The sequence below is a fragment of the Carex rostrata genome, chromosome 2 (genome assembly GCF_964058835.1).
Source record: "Carex rostrata chromosome 2, lpCarRost1.2, whole genome shotgun sequence".
Taxonomy (NCBI): Eukaryota; Viridiplantae; Streptophyta; class Magnoliopsida; order Poales; family Cyperaceae; genus Carex; species Carex rostrata.
The window spans coordinates 13,266,446-13,280,102 of NC_135919.1; the positions used below are offsets into that span (position 1 = coordinate 13,266,446).

At 34.5% G+C, this 13,657-nt stretch overlaps 2 protein-coding genes across 3 annotated transcripts; one reads left to right on the top strand and one right to left on the bottom strand.

The window, feature by feature from the left end:
• The first annotated feature begins 4,641 nt into the window (after positions 1-4,641).
• Positions 4,642-7,835, top strand: LOC144576108 (G2/mitotic-specific cyclin S13-7-like). Of its 2 annotated transcripts, none has more exons than XM_078326370.1 (9): positions 4,642-4,959; positions 5,440-5,554; positions 5,658-5,721; positions 5,921-6,139; positions 6,228-6,353; positions 6,453-6,701; positions 6,804-6,962; positions 7,056-7,234; positions 7,333-7,835. In XM_078326370.1, the coding sequence occupies exons 1-9, from the start codon at positions 4,917-4,919 to the stop codon at positions 7,505-7,507; spliced, it is 1,329 nt and encodes a 442-aa protein (XP_078182496.1). In that variant the 5' UTR covers positions 4,642-4,916; the 3' UTR covers positions 7,508-7,835. The 2 variants fall into 2 exon arrangements, with proteins under 2 accessions (XP_078182496.1, XP_078182504.1); XM_078326378.1 differs by having other exon boundaries at positions 5,661-5,721.
• Positions 7,836-8,740: 905 nt separating this feature from the next.
• On the bottom strand, positions 8,741-11,000 carry LOC144576080 (UDP-glycosyltransferase 87A2-like). The gene is made up of 2 exons (XM_078326334.1): positions 10,413-11,000; positions 8,741-9,766 (listed from the first exon to the last, which is right to left on the bottom strand). Exons 1-2 carry the CDS (start codon positions 10,903-10,905, stop codon positions 8,904-8,906), a joined length of 1,356 nt encoding a protein of 451 aa, XP_078182460.1. The 5' UTR covers positions 10,906-11,000; the 3' UTR covers positions 8,741-8,903.
• Positions 11,001-13,657: the final 2,657 nt, after the last annotated feature.

A 13,657-nucleotide genomic window follows, 5' to 3' on the forward strand; every position in this document is an offset into this window, starting at 1 on the left:
ACCAAATCCATAAATAGCCCAAAATACTCCTATCTAATTTGGTAGCTATTCATTTCAACTCATTATTAATATACGTATTACTCCTTAATTAAGTTCTATCCGTCAATTGACTAGGAAAATGTCCTAGAGTTGTTATACCCAAAGGTCGAGAGTTCGATTCCCCCTCACGAACCTTGGTAGCTACTACCAAATTTTCAAAAAAAAAAAAGATTGGCACCGTATATGACACATTAATATTTAAAAAACATTAAATGTATTTATCAATTGAACATAAAACTGACATTATACAATACATAATTTTTTTTCATGTGATTCATATAAAATCAGTAGTAGTTGTTGCATTGTTATCTTTCATTGAAACCTAAACATCTCATGATTGTAATTTAGCAGTTGTTCATGCAGTTGTGTAGTAACTGAAAGTCCGATGGAAGCAAATTTGCTGTGATCCTACAGGATCGCAGGGTCTTGCGATTTCAATTCCAACCATTAATTTATTAGAATGTAGGAATCTTAAAAAGAGATAGTTTTTGTGCACGAATCTCAAAATATATAAATGGTTGACATTAGACTGCGATCCTACAGGATCGCAGCAGATTTATTTTCAAGTTTGATACCACACCTCAATAAGATATACAACCGAATGATAAAACCTAACCAACTATTTTGCTAAAATTTGGAAGAGTAGAACTAGGGTGCTCTTAATCACCAAGTGTTTCGGTGAGTTTAACTTCAAAATTTATTAAAATAATTTCAAATAAAGAATTTAAGTTATTGAAACTGATTTACTTCACAAGTGATGCATTTATATGTCAAATTTATAAAATTTTAACTTAGTTTAATATAAATTCAAGTGGTAAAAAAAGAAGGTTTATAAGTTAATTTTAATGCATTTATTTTTATCATTTTTGACTGCTTAATTTTATACTAAATTAATTTGAATATTTATAGATTTGATATGTTAACACATTACTTGTGAAGTAGATCAGTTTTAACAGTTTAAATTTGTCATTTGAAATAAATATGAAAAGTTCTAGAGTTAAACTCACAAAGTACTTGGCAAGCTTAGGAACACCCCTAGTCCTACTCAAATTTGGAACCGAATCGTCTGCCCTCTGGGGGCAGGAAATTCCTGCCCCCAAAGTCACTGCAGAGTGGGTCTCCATTAAAACCTAAACCCAAAACTATTTTAACCCTAAACCCTTTAACAGTAACTGGGTCCACCCCGCAGTGATTCTGAGAGCAGAAATTTCCTGCACCCCAGAGGTAGGAGATCTGATTCCCTCAAATTTGAATACACCAATTATGGTTTAGACGGCTGTGGGTGCCCAGCTTTTGTTCTATTGTTATGATTTAATAATAATAATTGATTGGTTTTATTTGTGGTTTCCAGCTCTGTATTTGGGTTTCATATTTTTGCTACTATGTGTTCCATTCTCTCAACGACTAAAATATGCAATGAAATTAAGAATATAACAGCTTCACAACAAATAAAGAAATGATAGAAATTAATAGTTGAGACTTGAGAATAAATTGAACGTCAAAAACAAATATCGATCGCACATATACGATTAAATAAAATTAAAATATAGTTTTGATAAACTAAGAACAAGTAATTTTTATATATATTATCAGGTTGGAAGAAATTTGAAAACTGTTAAAATACGGCTGGGAAATGCATTCCCTTATTAGGACCCAATGCGAGGAAAATTAGCGGCAGGTTAACAAGCCCATTATTCTTCAGCGATTTCTCTTTACTGCGAGGGTTGGGATGGGAAAAACACTTCAGGAAACAATCAAATTTTATAGGAGATAATTGGAAGAGGGGGCTGTCCGATGGCCATCGGACCACTTTTGTATTCGATGGGTTCTCTCACCGTCAGATCTGCTTTAGGATTCGTGTGTACGGATTTTAAAGCAGACGCGAAATTGCGGGCGCGAATCCTAAAGCAGATCCGATGGTGAAGAGAACCCATCGAACACAAAAGTGGTCCGATGGGCGTCGGACGCCCCCCTCTCCCGAGATAATTAGCTTATATCATTAATTTCATTCTCAAATAGAAGCAAGGGCAATTTTGTCCATAAAATTTAGTAGGAGTGTTCAAAATTAGTATGTGGTTGAGCCGTTGAGCTGTGAGAGTCACAGTAACAAATAAATAATTTGGATTCGGTTCAGTGGGGTCAAAATTTTGTAATTCGGGAATTATTCAGATATAATTCGAAAATGATTCGGTCTCACAAGAAAGAAAAAAAAAAACCCAAAAAATCTGCAAGTATCAAATTCGAATCATGAGGTATCATAAATAGAATTATAAGAGAGATAAATTAAAAATTAGCAACAAATTATGTGAAATCATACGAATTGGACCAAATATTACATAAATTCTACCTCATCAGAATAATGTTCTCGTGTGCACAAAGCCACGCAGCTTGTTCCGAAGCAAAATAGCCTTAAAAAGAAAAAAAAAAAATCTTAAAGTAACAATATGTTTAAAAATTAAAACCTGGGTAGAGGGTAGTGAACTAGTGATTATTAATTTGTTATGTGCCACCCTCTTTATTATGGAAAATTTTATAGTGTTTTTTTAAAAAAAATTAGAATAATTTTGTTTTTCAAAATAAATTCAAATAGAGATTGATGTCCAGTACAGTCTACTCATGTTCATCACAAATTTGCAAGGCAAATTATCGCAGGTCAAATGTTGATTCAGCCAAGTTGAATTTGAATTAAACGTTCCTAAACAAAGATACTTGATGGGACCTTACTATAAATGACCTTACTATCAATTTCTTTTTGTTTAGTTTTGCTCATTTTAGATAAATGATTATGTTAAAAAACAATTTGTGGTCAACACATCATCGATCGTCCTTCCATTTGTCCATTTCAAATATAATTGAATGGTTATAAAATTTTCATTTTGATATTGGAGCAAAAAACCACGACGAAGATGTACCAAATTTTATATTTACATGTACCATAGACAATCGTATTATTTTCCAAAATGAATTACTCCAAATTGAAACTTCAAACAAGCAAAAGAAATAAATTAAAGTAATAATAAACAAATAAAAATTGCATGCATTAATTATTTTTTAAACATGATAATATTGTTAATCTATATAGAAGATGAAACGATGAAAAAAAATGCTACCAGACATTTTAAGATCCTTAAAATTGTCCCTTTTCAAAATTCTTAAAAATGAGTAAAATGAGATCCACAGCGACATTTTATTATTATTTAAAAAAAAAGACATTTTTTCTATTTTTTTTAAAAGATACTACTTAAAATTTCTCTTTTTTACGCATATGAATTCATTTATCTTAATTAGTATCCTTCTACTAAAGAAGACTGACTCCAGAACTTATTCCTTCATCAGATCCAAATCCAGATGATTACTGTTTAATTTATAATTTGGTATCCATGACAATGCTCAGAAATTTTGGTCGTCACAATTTTCTTCTCTCTGTTTTTTTTTTGGTAAAAACTGTGTGACAACTTAAAATTTAAAGAAAAATTCGTGATCTTCTCCGGTCTCCAATTTCTACGGCTTGGTTCCGGGTTGAGAGTTGAAATCGTCTTTTGCAAAGAATTTTTTTCCAGATCCCTTCCGCTGGTTTGCTCAGTATTTGTGCTAATTCAATCTTAAAAAATATATATTTTAAAATTTTACAAGGTCGATCCGTACGGAGTGCATCCCACGCCAAAGGAATTCATATCACCTGAGGTAAAAGAAATTTTGAGTTTGAATCCGAGCCATTCGATCTGCTATGAATAAATATTAAAGAGATGAATTGATCCGGATTCGAATCGGACGGTCTGAATCCAAACTCAAATATTGTTACCGCATAGGATTTGATTCACGCCACTGACGCCAGTACCGACAGAAATCACCAAACGGTTACCGGAAGGAATTCACATCCTCTGAGATATCTCAAATTTTGCGTGACTTTTTGGAAAATCTCAACCGTTTCAATACGTTTTACGCGAATCTCAAAGCTAAAATAATACTGGCCCCCTACGTCACCCCGAATAGGAACCGGACACGTCGGTCACGCAAAATATGAGATATCTCAGAGGATATGCACTCTACCGGAAGACCCAAAACGTAGATTTTAAGTCCCGGTCCATATCGGGTCGGACTAGGAAAATTTTCTTTTTAAAAAGGTTCTTTTAACAGCAAAGGGATACACGGCGCTCGTACACCAAGACCTGAGAACCCATGTGCGCGAGTATCTTGGATTGTCTGTAGACATATTTTGTATATATCTCTATCCGTTTATATATATAATGGGATTCCATACTGGAGTGGAGATGGCGTATTAGCGTCCCGTAAGTAGTCGCTACACAAACTCCAACAAATAAGTTGAACATAAAAGGACCGAATTGGGCTAAATGTTCCGTGAATTCCAGCTCATAAAACAAAATATTCACATATCTGCTAAAAACGGCTAGTAAATTTGATAAGTGGATTAAGGGAATCCACCTAACGGCTCTTTTCATAGCGCATCGCATCTGCGACGTCTGCGTCTCTGATTGAACCAATCCCAGACGTCCAATGAATTCATCCAGACCGTTGTTTCAAATTGAGTCGACCGTTGTAGCCTCCGCTCCTGTTAAAAAGGAAAACCCTACTTGGTCCCCCATCTCTTATTTATTTCAACCCCACGCCTCAATCCGCAGAGAGAGAACATATTCTTCGTTAGGTTTAGAGAGAGAGAAAAAACAAGATAGAAAAGAGAAAAACCAAGCAAGGCTTTTGATTTTCTTCCTTCTGTCCTTCATGTTTCTCTGATATAACCGACAGTGGCTGATAATTTAGAGAGAGAAGGGGAGGCGGAATCAAGGTTTCTTCGTTTCAGTCGATTTTTTCTCCAATTTCACAAGTTTTTCCAGAGAGAAGAGGAAGGATCGCAATCCATGGCAACAAGGAATCAGAATCTGATCCCTCAACAGCAGAGAGGTATAGATCCATATTTTTTGCTCTTAAAATTCGAATTCTTGAAATAGTTAGGGTTTCAATTCATCCCTTGATTGGTTAAGCTTGGGTTCTTAATTAATTCTTCTTGAGGGGTTTTAGTCAATTTAAATTTACCATGCTTTGATTGAGTTTTCTGGCAATTATTAGATATCCCCCAAATACCCTCTTTTTATTTGTTCTTTCTGGTAAAACGGGCTTTTTGGTGTACGCCCAAAATAATTGCATACTTTTTCTGGTTTAGAATTAAAAAAAAAAAGATTTTGTTCCTTCTTAAGTTTCTAATTAAGGCAGCAGTACATTAGAAAGAACGTTATTTCTTATTTTCTTTTATGCATATAATTTAAATAAAAGTGAAAATTAAGTCTTTGTAAATAAAACAACTGACAATAATTTAAGTCAAAGAAAAAATAGGCTTATATTGTTAAAGTTTTTACTATAACTAATGGTTTCTCAAATTTTCAGGGGCTGCTGTGCAAAAACAGAAAGCTGTTGTTGGCAAGGGAGGAGAAATCAAGAGTCGCACTGCCTTAAACAACATAAGCAACAACGTAGAAAATGTTAATCGTCCCATAACAAGGTTGATATTTGTTGTTAAGATTCTTTTACTTACTTGATTTCATTAAAAAAGATGCAATCTTTTATCTTTTGTTCCTTATTTTGTTTCCTTTTTGTTTTTCAAGCAGGAGCTTCGGTGCAAAACTTCTGGCAAATGCACAAACTCAAGCCGTGGCTGCTCCTAGCAAAGTAAATAGTTTAGCTAGTCATATTTGAGATCTACAGTTTTTTTTTGGATTGCAGGCCTTTACCAATAGAAATCTGAAAAACAATCTCTATAACTTGTGTATCTTCTTAAATTAAACCATGATAATACATATATACTAATTCTTTTTAAATTAAACCATACCTAATACATGTATATTAATTCTTTTATTTTATTCTTCAGAAGCCAGTGACGCTTCCATCTGATAATCAAATTGCACCGCGGGTGCCAGTACCAAGACCTGCCACAAAGAAGCAGGTTAAGCCAGTCCCCAAACAAAATGAAGTTATTGACCTGGATTCTGAATCTGGCAAGGGGACAAAACCAATGTCCATTTCTGATCCTAGACCAAAGAAGAGAGAAGTACATTCCCTCACATCTGTTCTCTCAGCCCGTAGCAAGGTATGTTTCCAATTATACCCCTGTATTGCACTTCATTTTCTGTAAAGATCTTGTTTCTTGAGTTAACCCATGTTTTGTGTTTATTCAGGTTGCTTGTGGTATTAGCGAGAAGCCCAATTCACAGATTGATGAAATTGATTTACCAGATGTAAACAATCATTTATGTGTAGTTGAGTATGTCGAGGAACTGTACACTTTTTACAAGCAACAACAGGTACTTTCAATTATTTATAAGATCTCTCACTGTACAATGTGAATCTTTATACTAATCTAATGAAAGCTTGGATCCTTTGTTTCTTTTTGTTTTGAACAGCATGTGTGTAGGCCGATTGAATACATGGACAAGCAGCGGGACATAAACCCGAAAATGAGATCTATTCTGATCGATTGGATATTAGAAGTGCACCACAAATTCGAACTGATGCCAGAGACTCTTTATCTGACGACCTACATAATTGACCGTTACCTCTCTCTAGAGGGTGTAGCAAGAAGGCAGCTCCAGCTTGTCGGCATGTGTGCCATGCTAATTGCTTGCAAATATGAGGAAATATGGGCTCCAGAGGTAAAAAAGGAAACACTTTTTTTTTTGTCCTTTTCAAATATTGTTGGTCAATTTTTGAAAGCAGTAGTAAAATACTAAAATTGAGGTACTGTTTTTGTGCAGGTGAGTGATTTCATACACATTGCGGACAATGCTTACACAAGAGAGGAGATTCTTGTGATGGAAAAGGAGATTCTGAACAAGCTCGAGTGGTACCTGACTGTACCAACTGTCTACATGTTCTTGGTCCGATTCGTGAAGGCAGCAAAGGCTGACCAGGAGGTAATTAAAAAACATGCCGAAATCTTTTCATGTTTGTTTCAGAGTGCTGCAATCAATTAACTGAATTCAAATGATCTTGTGTTAATCTGACAGCTGGAACACATGATCTATTTCTTTGCTGAGTTGGGACTGATGCAGTACAGCCTGATCCAATATTGCCCCTCCATGGTAGCAGCCTCAGCTGTGTACGCGGCTCAGTGCACTCTAAAGAAGTCCCCTCTCTGGACTGACACACTTGAGCGTCATACCTCTTATTCTGAGCCCCAGCTGTTGTAAGTGACTCACATAGTCCTCTTATTAGCAAATTACTTAGACATGGACTATCTTGACTAATACTTCTTTCTTCTTGTAATTTGATTTGTTTGAAAAGGAACTGTGCACAAGTACTGGTGAATGCTCATGTCGCTGCACCTGATAATAAATTGAAGGTGGTTTACAAGAAATACATGCTTGAGCAATTTGGGCGTGTGGCTTGCCACCCACCGGCAGTGGGTCTGATTGAGGGGTTGAAGTCTGTTACGTCTTCTTCTTCTTCTTCATCTTGAGAGAAGAAGAGCTACCTAATTTCTCAGTTGTAGATTTTGCTAATAATTATAGTAGCATGGGGTCTTCAATTAATGGGTTGGAAAGTTCGGCACAGCGTGTGCAGTCTTCTTCTTCTCCCTTTCTTGGGATAGGAAGTTTATCTTCTTATTTTTTTTTTTTTGGGATTAGTTCGGGATTTGATTATGGGGGAAATCATAAGAGTATGATGATTGGGTTTGCAACTTGAAGGAGGAGCTTATAAGGTCCTTTTTGTACACCTTTTGTGTGTATTGACTTCAGTTACTGTAATGGTTTTATAGCAACTTCAATCCATGTTGTGATTTTTTACTTGATGTTGTTGATTGAGTAAATTACTCTCAATTGACTAAACAAAAAATGTTACGAGTACATTAAAACTGGTACCAAATTCATGTATTGATTAAATTGTGCTTATTGTTGAGTAAATTAAAACTGGTACCATTCCAGTTTTGTTATAATCTGAAAATATATATATAAGTTCCAAGGGCCAACTTTTTTTGAGTGCAGATTTGCAGATTCCATCTTGTCCTATGCATTAAAACTGGCTAACCCAGAAATTTGACAAACTAATATCCTGAAAAGTAATCATTATCAATCAGTGCAATAAGTTTGTTTTTTTATGGTCTTCAACCGAACATTTTTTAAGTTTCTCTTACATCCGCTATGGTAAAATATTATTTTAGAAGGATTCAATTTCAATGGTTCCCAAAGTAAATAAAATCAATTGTTCTAGTTGCAATATTTAAAATCAATTGTCATATGGGCCATCTCAAAGGTGGAAAAAAAGAAACCAGAGGAATCAGTAATGGAATCAAGAGAGAGCATTGGAAAAAACCCAACATTTATGGTGTAGTCTGACTACTTTCTGTAATCTTGCTTGGTGCCCTTTTTTTTTTTTGGAAATTTGGGATTCAGCTATAAAAATCTTATCAAGTTTGAGATTCATCTCATATGAAATGAGGTAAATGTTCAAAAAAATACATGAGGTGACTATAAAATCTTATCGAGTTTGAGATTCTGGATGTTATTGTGTTAAAATCCCAACATTCTTCAATTCAGGTGACTTTAAAATTGGATGCCTATTGGATGCCATGTGACATTAAAAAAACATCAGTGTCCGGTTCTATTGGCTTCCTTAATTAAAAATGGATGCCTCCAGTTAACTTCACTTGATAAACATTACTAAGAATATCTTAAGAGAAAGTCAACCAAAATTAATCAATAACAAAAAATTCTCAATTGAAGGTTTCAGATTTCTTTTAAGATAGCAGAGTTACAGACAGCACATAGTAAATTGCCAGTGAAAACAACCAGTAGCAAAAAGTAATCAAAGCAAAACCTAGAGATTCAATTTAATCTTCCAGTCAAAAATGAAAATTAACTTGAGAGGCCTTCAATGAAATTGCTCAGGCTATTATAAGAGGACCCTCCATCTTGTATTGCATTATGTGCTGCTTCTTTCAACTTCAGTGCCTCTTTTCTAAAGACTTTACTCTCATCTCCATCCAAATCCATAAATGCCCTGACAACCTTTGTAATCTCCTCTTTCCGAACAATTTCATCCTTTCCCCTTTTGCCCTTCAAGCTCACACCCACTTTCCATTTCTCCACTATAAGCCGGCTATCGACATCTTGGTCCCAAAATATTGGGAATGTCAGCATTGGTATACCTGCATACACTGCCTCAAGTGTAGAATTCCACCCACAGTGTGTCAGAAACCCTCCGGTAGAAGGATGACATAACACCTTTAGTTGCTCACACCACGGCACGATCAAACCATATTTTCCAACTATTTCTTGAAACCTATTAGAATTATCACGTGCCACCCACAAAAATTTAACCTGACTGGTAACCAAACCAGAGGCAAGTTCTTCTAACTGAGTTTGTGATACAGAGAGGAAGCTTCCAAGGGAAATGTATAAGACTGACTTCTTCGGTTGCCCGTCTAGCCAAGTCAAATAGTAGTCTTGGTCTAGGTTTGTTCCATCATTTAATTGTACGTATGGAACGCAAGGTCCAATTGGGTAAACAGGGCATGGAACTTGTTGCTTTATTAAGTCAATTGTGCCTGATTCGAGCTCGTAAAATGAGGTGAAAAGGATGCATTGTGATTTTTTTACCCAAGGGAAAGATCGAAGGATCTTCTTTAGTGGCTTTACCTTATGCACTGTATTAAGATCGCTAGACATTAAAGGGTGTAGGCCGGGAATGTATTGTTCCAATGGCTGATCATTAAACTCTACAATAAAAAAAGAAAACTTATTCACATTTACCAAACAATGAAACGAAATATAAGAGTCATTAAGAATGACATTTTCGCAAATAGTTATCATGTGTCAAGTTTTCGTGATTGTTTTTTTATTGCTTCTTTCTTTCCTTTTTTTTATTTTATTAACATGATAATCGAATAATCGCTATGAAATAAGAAATAAACTCGACTTTTTCAAAAAGAAATAAGAAAGGAACTCGAAGTCTAACGAAAGTGGGCTTGAGTGGTATGAAAAGAAAGAGCCCATGTTGAATAACCATATTTGGGCTTCAATCTGGTCAAAACAGAATTCAAACTAAAGGTAACAACAGATCTTAGATATTTCATTGGCTAGACGACACGTTGTCCTTGGGATCTCTCTTACCCTTCGTTAAACCCTTGAATTTTAATTTTATTCTTTTCGAAATAGAGTACAAGGGAATGGACTTCATAGTGTTTCCATTTAGTTATTGTTTTCGAAAGACATGTAGCCCTTGTACTGATTATTGGGCAGTAATTCCAGGTATCATTTTGAACAACCAATCCAATGAGCGATAGAAGCAATTATCCTCTAAAAACTAAAAGAAAAAAAATCCATATGCTGCCATTAAATCGGGTCTTAGTTAATTTCATTTACCTGCTATCAAATCAGCTGTCGGCACGTGTACTGGCAACAGGTCATAATTATTCAGAGCATGGAAGAAGCAAGCCGCCATGGGAAACAAGGAGCAAACCGGTATACCCCTCCTGTTCCCAACAGCGACAACCCAAGGCAAGTACGTGTCGCTGACAATAGCCTGCACGGGCGGCTCCAACTGCTCGATTATGAGCCGTTCAAATGGCTCCTCCATCTTAGTCTGTACAGCTTCCAAGAACCCGTTCATGTCCGCTGCACGGCCTCGTTCAGAGGGAATACAGTTCGGGATCGTGCATAGTTGCACACAAGGCGGGGGAGGCGGGTCGGAGGAGAGAATGGAGAGCCATTCTTCGGTGACGACGAATGAGATGTGGAAATCGCCGCGGTCAGAGAGAAGGCGGCAGAAGTTCATCATTGCGTTGATGTGGCCGCGGCCAGGATGGGCCATTGCCGCCATGTGGAACGGTTCTCGTTCGTTTCTGGTAGGGGCCATTGCTTTGCTATTGAGTAGAGGGGCGTTTTTGTGACTGATGGGGGTTTTGAGGTTCAGTATGGAATTTTGAGGTCGAATTCACTGGGAATTTGCCCATCATTAATTATTTAAACTTTTTTTTATTGAGTTCCCAATGTTCCTTTTACACGCTGCTATTCTTTATTGGCAAGCGATCTAATTCCAGGCCTCGAAAACGAATCTCACATGCTCTGTAATCTGAACTAATGGCGAAGTCTAATAACGTAACTGTTAAAAATGTAGCCGATTAAATGGGAAGAGAAAACAAAAAGAAAAGAGAATTCAGGAATGGATATGGATGGCACCGCAGCAGTAAGTTCTGAAACTAAAAAACAAAATTGTACACAAACTATTATGTTATATATTGCTTGCGATTAGATTTAATAAAATTAAGTGCCATTGATCGTCAAAAACTAGACCTTGTAAGTTTCAAATCATTTAATTTTTTTATCTTAATAAAAAAAAAAAAATGATAACTGATTTTTGCTTCCTATTTATTAAAGGGATGAAGGGGATATTGCAACTATCTAAAACTAGTTTGGATCAACACAAGCAATCTAATAATGCTGTAATTTATTATACTAGTAATTGACACACAAAATCGCAATGAGCATTATTCGGTCTCACACCTATGGTGTATTTTTCATATAAATTCTTAGAAGTATTTAAAAACTAAGCATGTGAAGATAACAAAACGAACTGACACGCAACAAGTATATAAAATAGTTTTTAATAGGGTGCCCAGAGCTTGTTTTACGTGCTCTTATTATTTTATATACACTGGTAGTGGAAATTCGAGGCCTTCAAAACGAATACACTCGCAGGTGAAAGCGTACTTATTTTATATGTGAACATAAAATACAATCGATGGTTAAGACTTAAGAGGCGAAAAAGGAGGAAAGAAAAAATAATTTAAGATAGTACCCAACAGTCCTTATAACCAATATTTATAAAGAAACATTTAATTGTCCACAGATTTTTGTCCACTATTTATTTACAACTTTAACTTGCACGAATACTGTAAAATAACTTCTACATGTTGTATAATTATACGATATATCACATAAAATATATCAGTTGATCACAAAACATTCAGCAACTATTTGCAACTTGCACCACAGGACAAAAAAATTGTACTTTCAAAAAAATTGCAAGTTATAGGAAGTAGGGCTGTAAATGAGCTGAGTTTGAGCAAGTTACCTCCAACTCGAACTCGGCTTGTTTAATAAACGAGCGAGCCAACTCGAGTTGATATGATAATAATGAGTTGTAGAGCCAACTCGAACTTAGTTCGTTATCAACTCGAGTTGGCTCACAACTCGTTTATAACTCGTTTAACCAGTAATACAAGTTCAAACATATTTTGCATGAATCTCAAAGCACAAATAACAGTCTAGAGATTCGAGTTTGATTATTTTGAAATTTATTGTGACCAATACTATGTAACTTTATGTAACTCGAGTTATAAATGAGCGAGTTGGGGACAACTCAAACTCAGCTCATTTATTAAACGAGTTGGCCAACTCGAGTTGTAAATGAGTGAGTTAAAGCGAGCTGTAAATGAGCAAGTTATGAGTTCGAGCTCTTTTGCCCAGCCCTAATAGGAAGTTATTGGCAGTTAATGTTAGTTATTAACAGTTATTTTGACAAAAAAACGTGATAAAAAAGGCAAAATTAAATTTTTCGATTAATTTTTTTATTTTTTTTTCTCGATTTAATGAACACACAAATAAATCATCAAAATATTGAATACTGTAAAATTGACCACTTTATCTATAAAAATAAAATGCGCAAACTTTAAAATTACATAGATGCAAAATTCACAAATGAAAACGATAAAATATAATGTTAAAAAAAATTATTTTTCAATACTGTAAAATTATCAAATTTAACTGTGAAATCAAAAGGTAAAAACTATAAAATTGTAAAATTTTAAAAATATCAATTTTCAATACTGTAAAATTGTAAACTTAAATTGTGAAAATAAAAGTAAAAACTATAAATTTACAACAATGTAAAATTAGCAGATGAAAACGATTAAAATATAATTTTAAAAATATAAATTTTTAATACTGTAAATTATTAATTTAAACTGTAAAAACAAAACGTAAAAACTATAAAATTTCAATAATATAAAATAAGCATATGAAAATAACAAAATAAAATTTAAAAAATACAAAATTTCAAAACACAAAACATACAACCTACAAACAATCAATACTATAAAATTTCTAAATCTAAACTATAAATCAATCCCATGTATACTGTAAAATTTCTGAAACTAAACATATATACATCATCTCTTCAACAAAACAATAATATTCACAACACACAACATCTGTTCAACACAAACCATAATATTCACCACAAAATAGCAAACCTAATTATATCATTCAACATTTAGAATAACATAAAAAAACTATGAAAAAATAACCTCTACATTAAAAACCTCATGTATTCATTGTCGGGATGAGTAAGAAGCCTCATCACTAGAACCACACGTTTTTTCGAGATATCATCCTGCATACAAATAAAATAAACAATGTAACAAAAATTTATTACAAATAATAATGTTGGTACCAAAGGCACCTAAAGGGGGGGGGGGGGGGGGATATGTCTTTTTATATTTTTGGTTTGAGTGATAATATTCTAACGAGTCTATAAGTTATTCTTGGCAGAAACTAGAATAACTTTGTTCTAAACTAAATGTAAAGTAAGTAAAGTAAATAGTAGA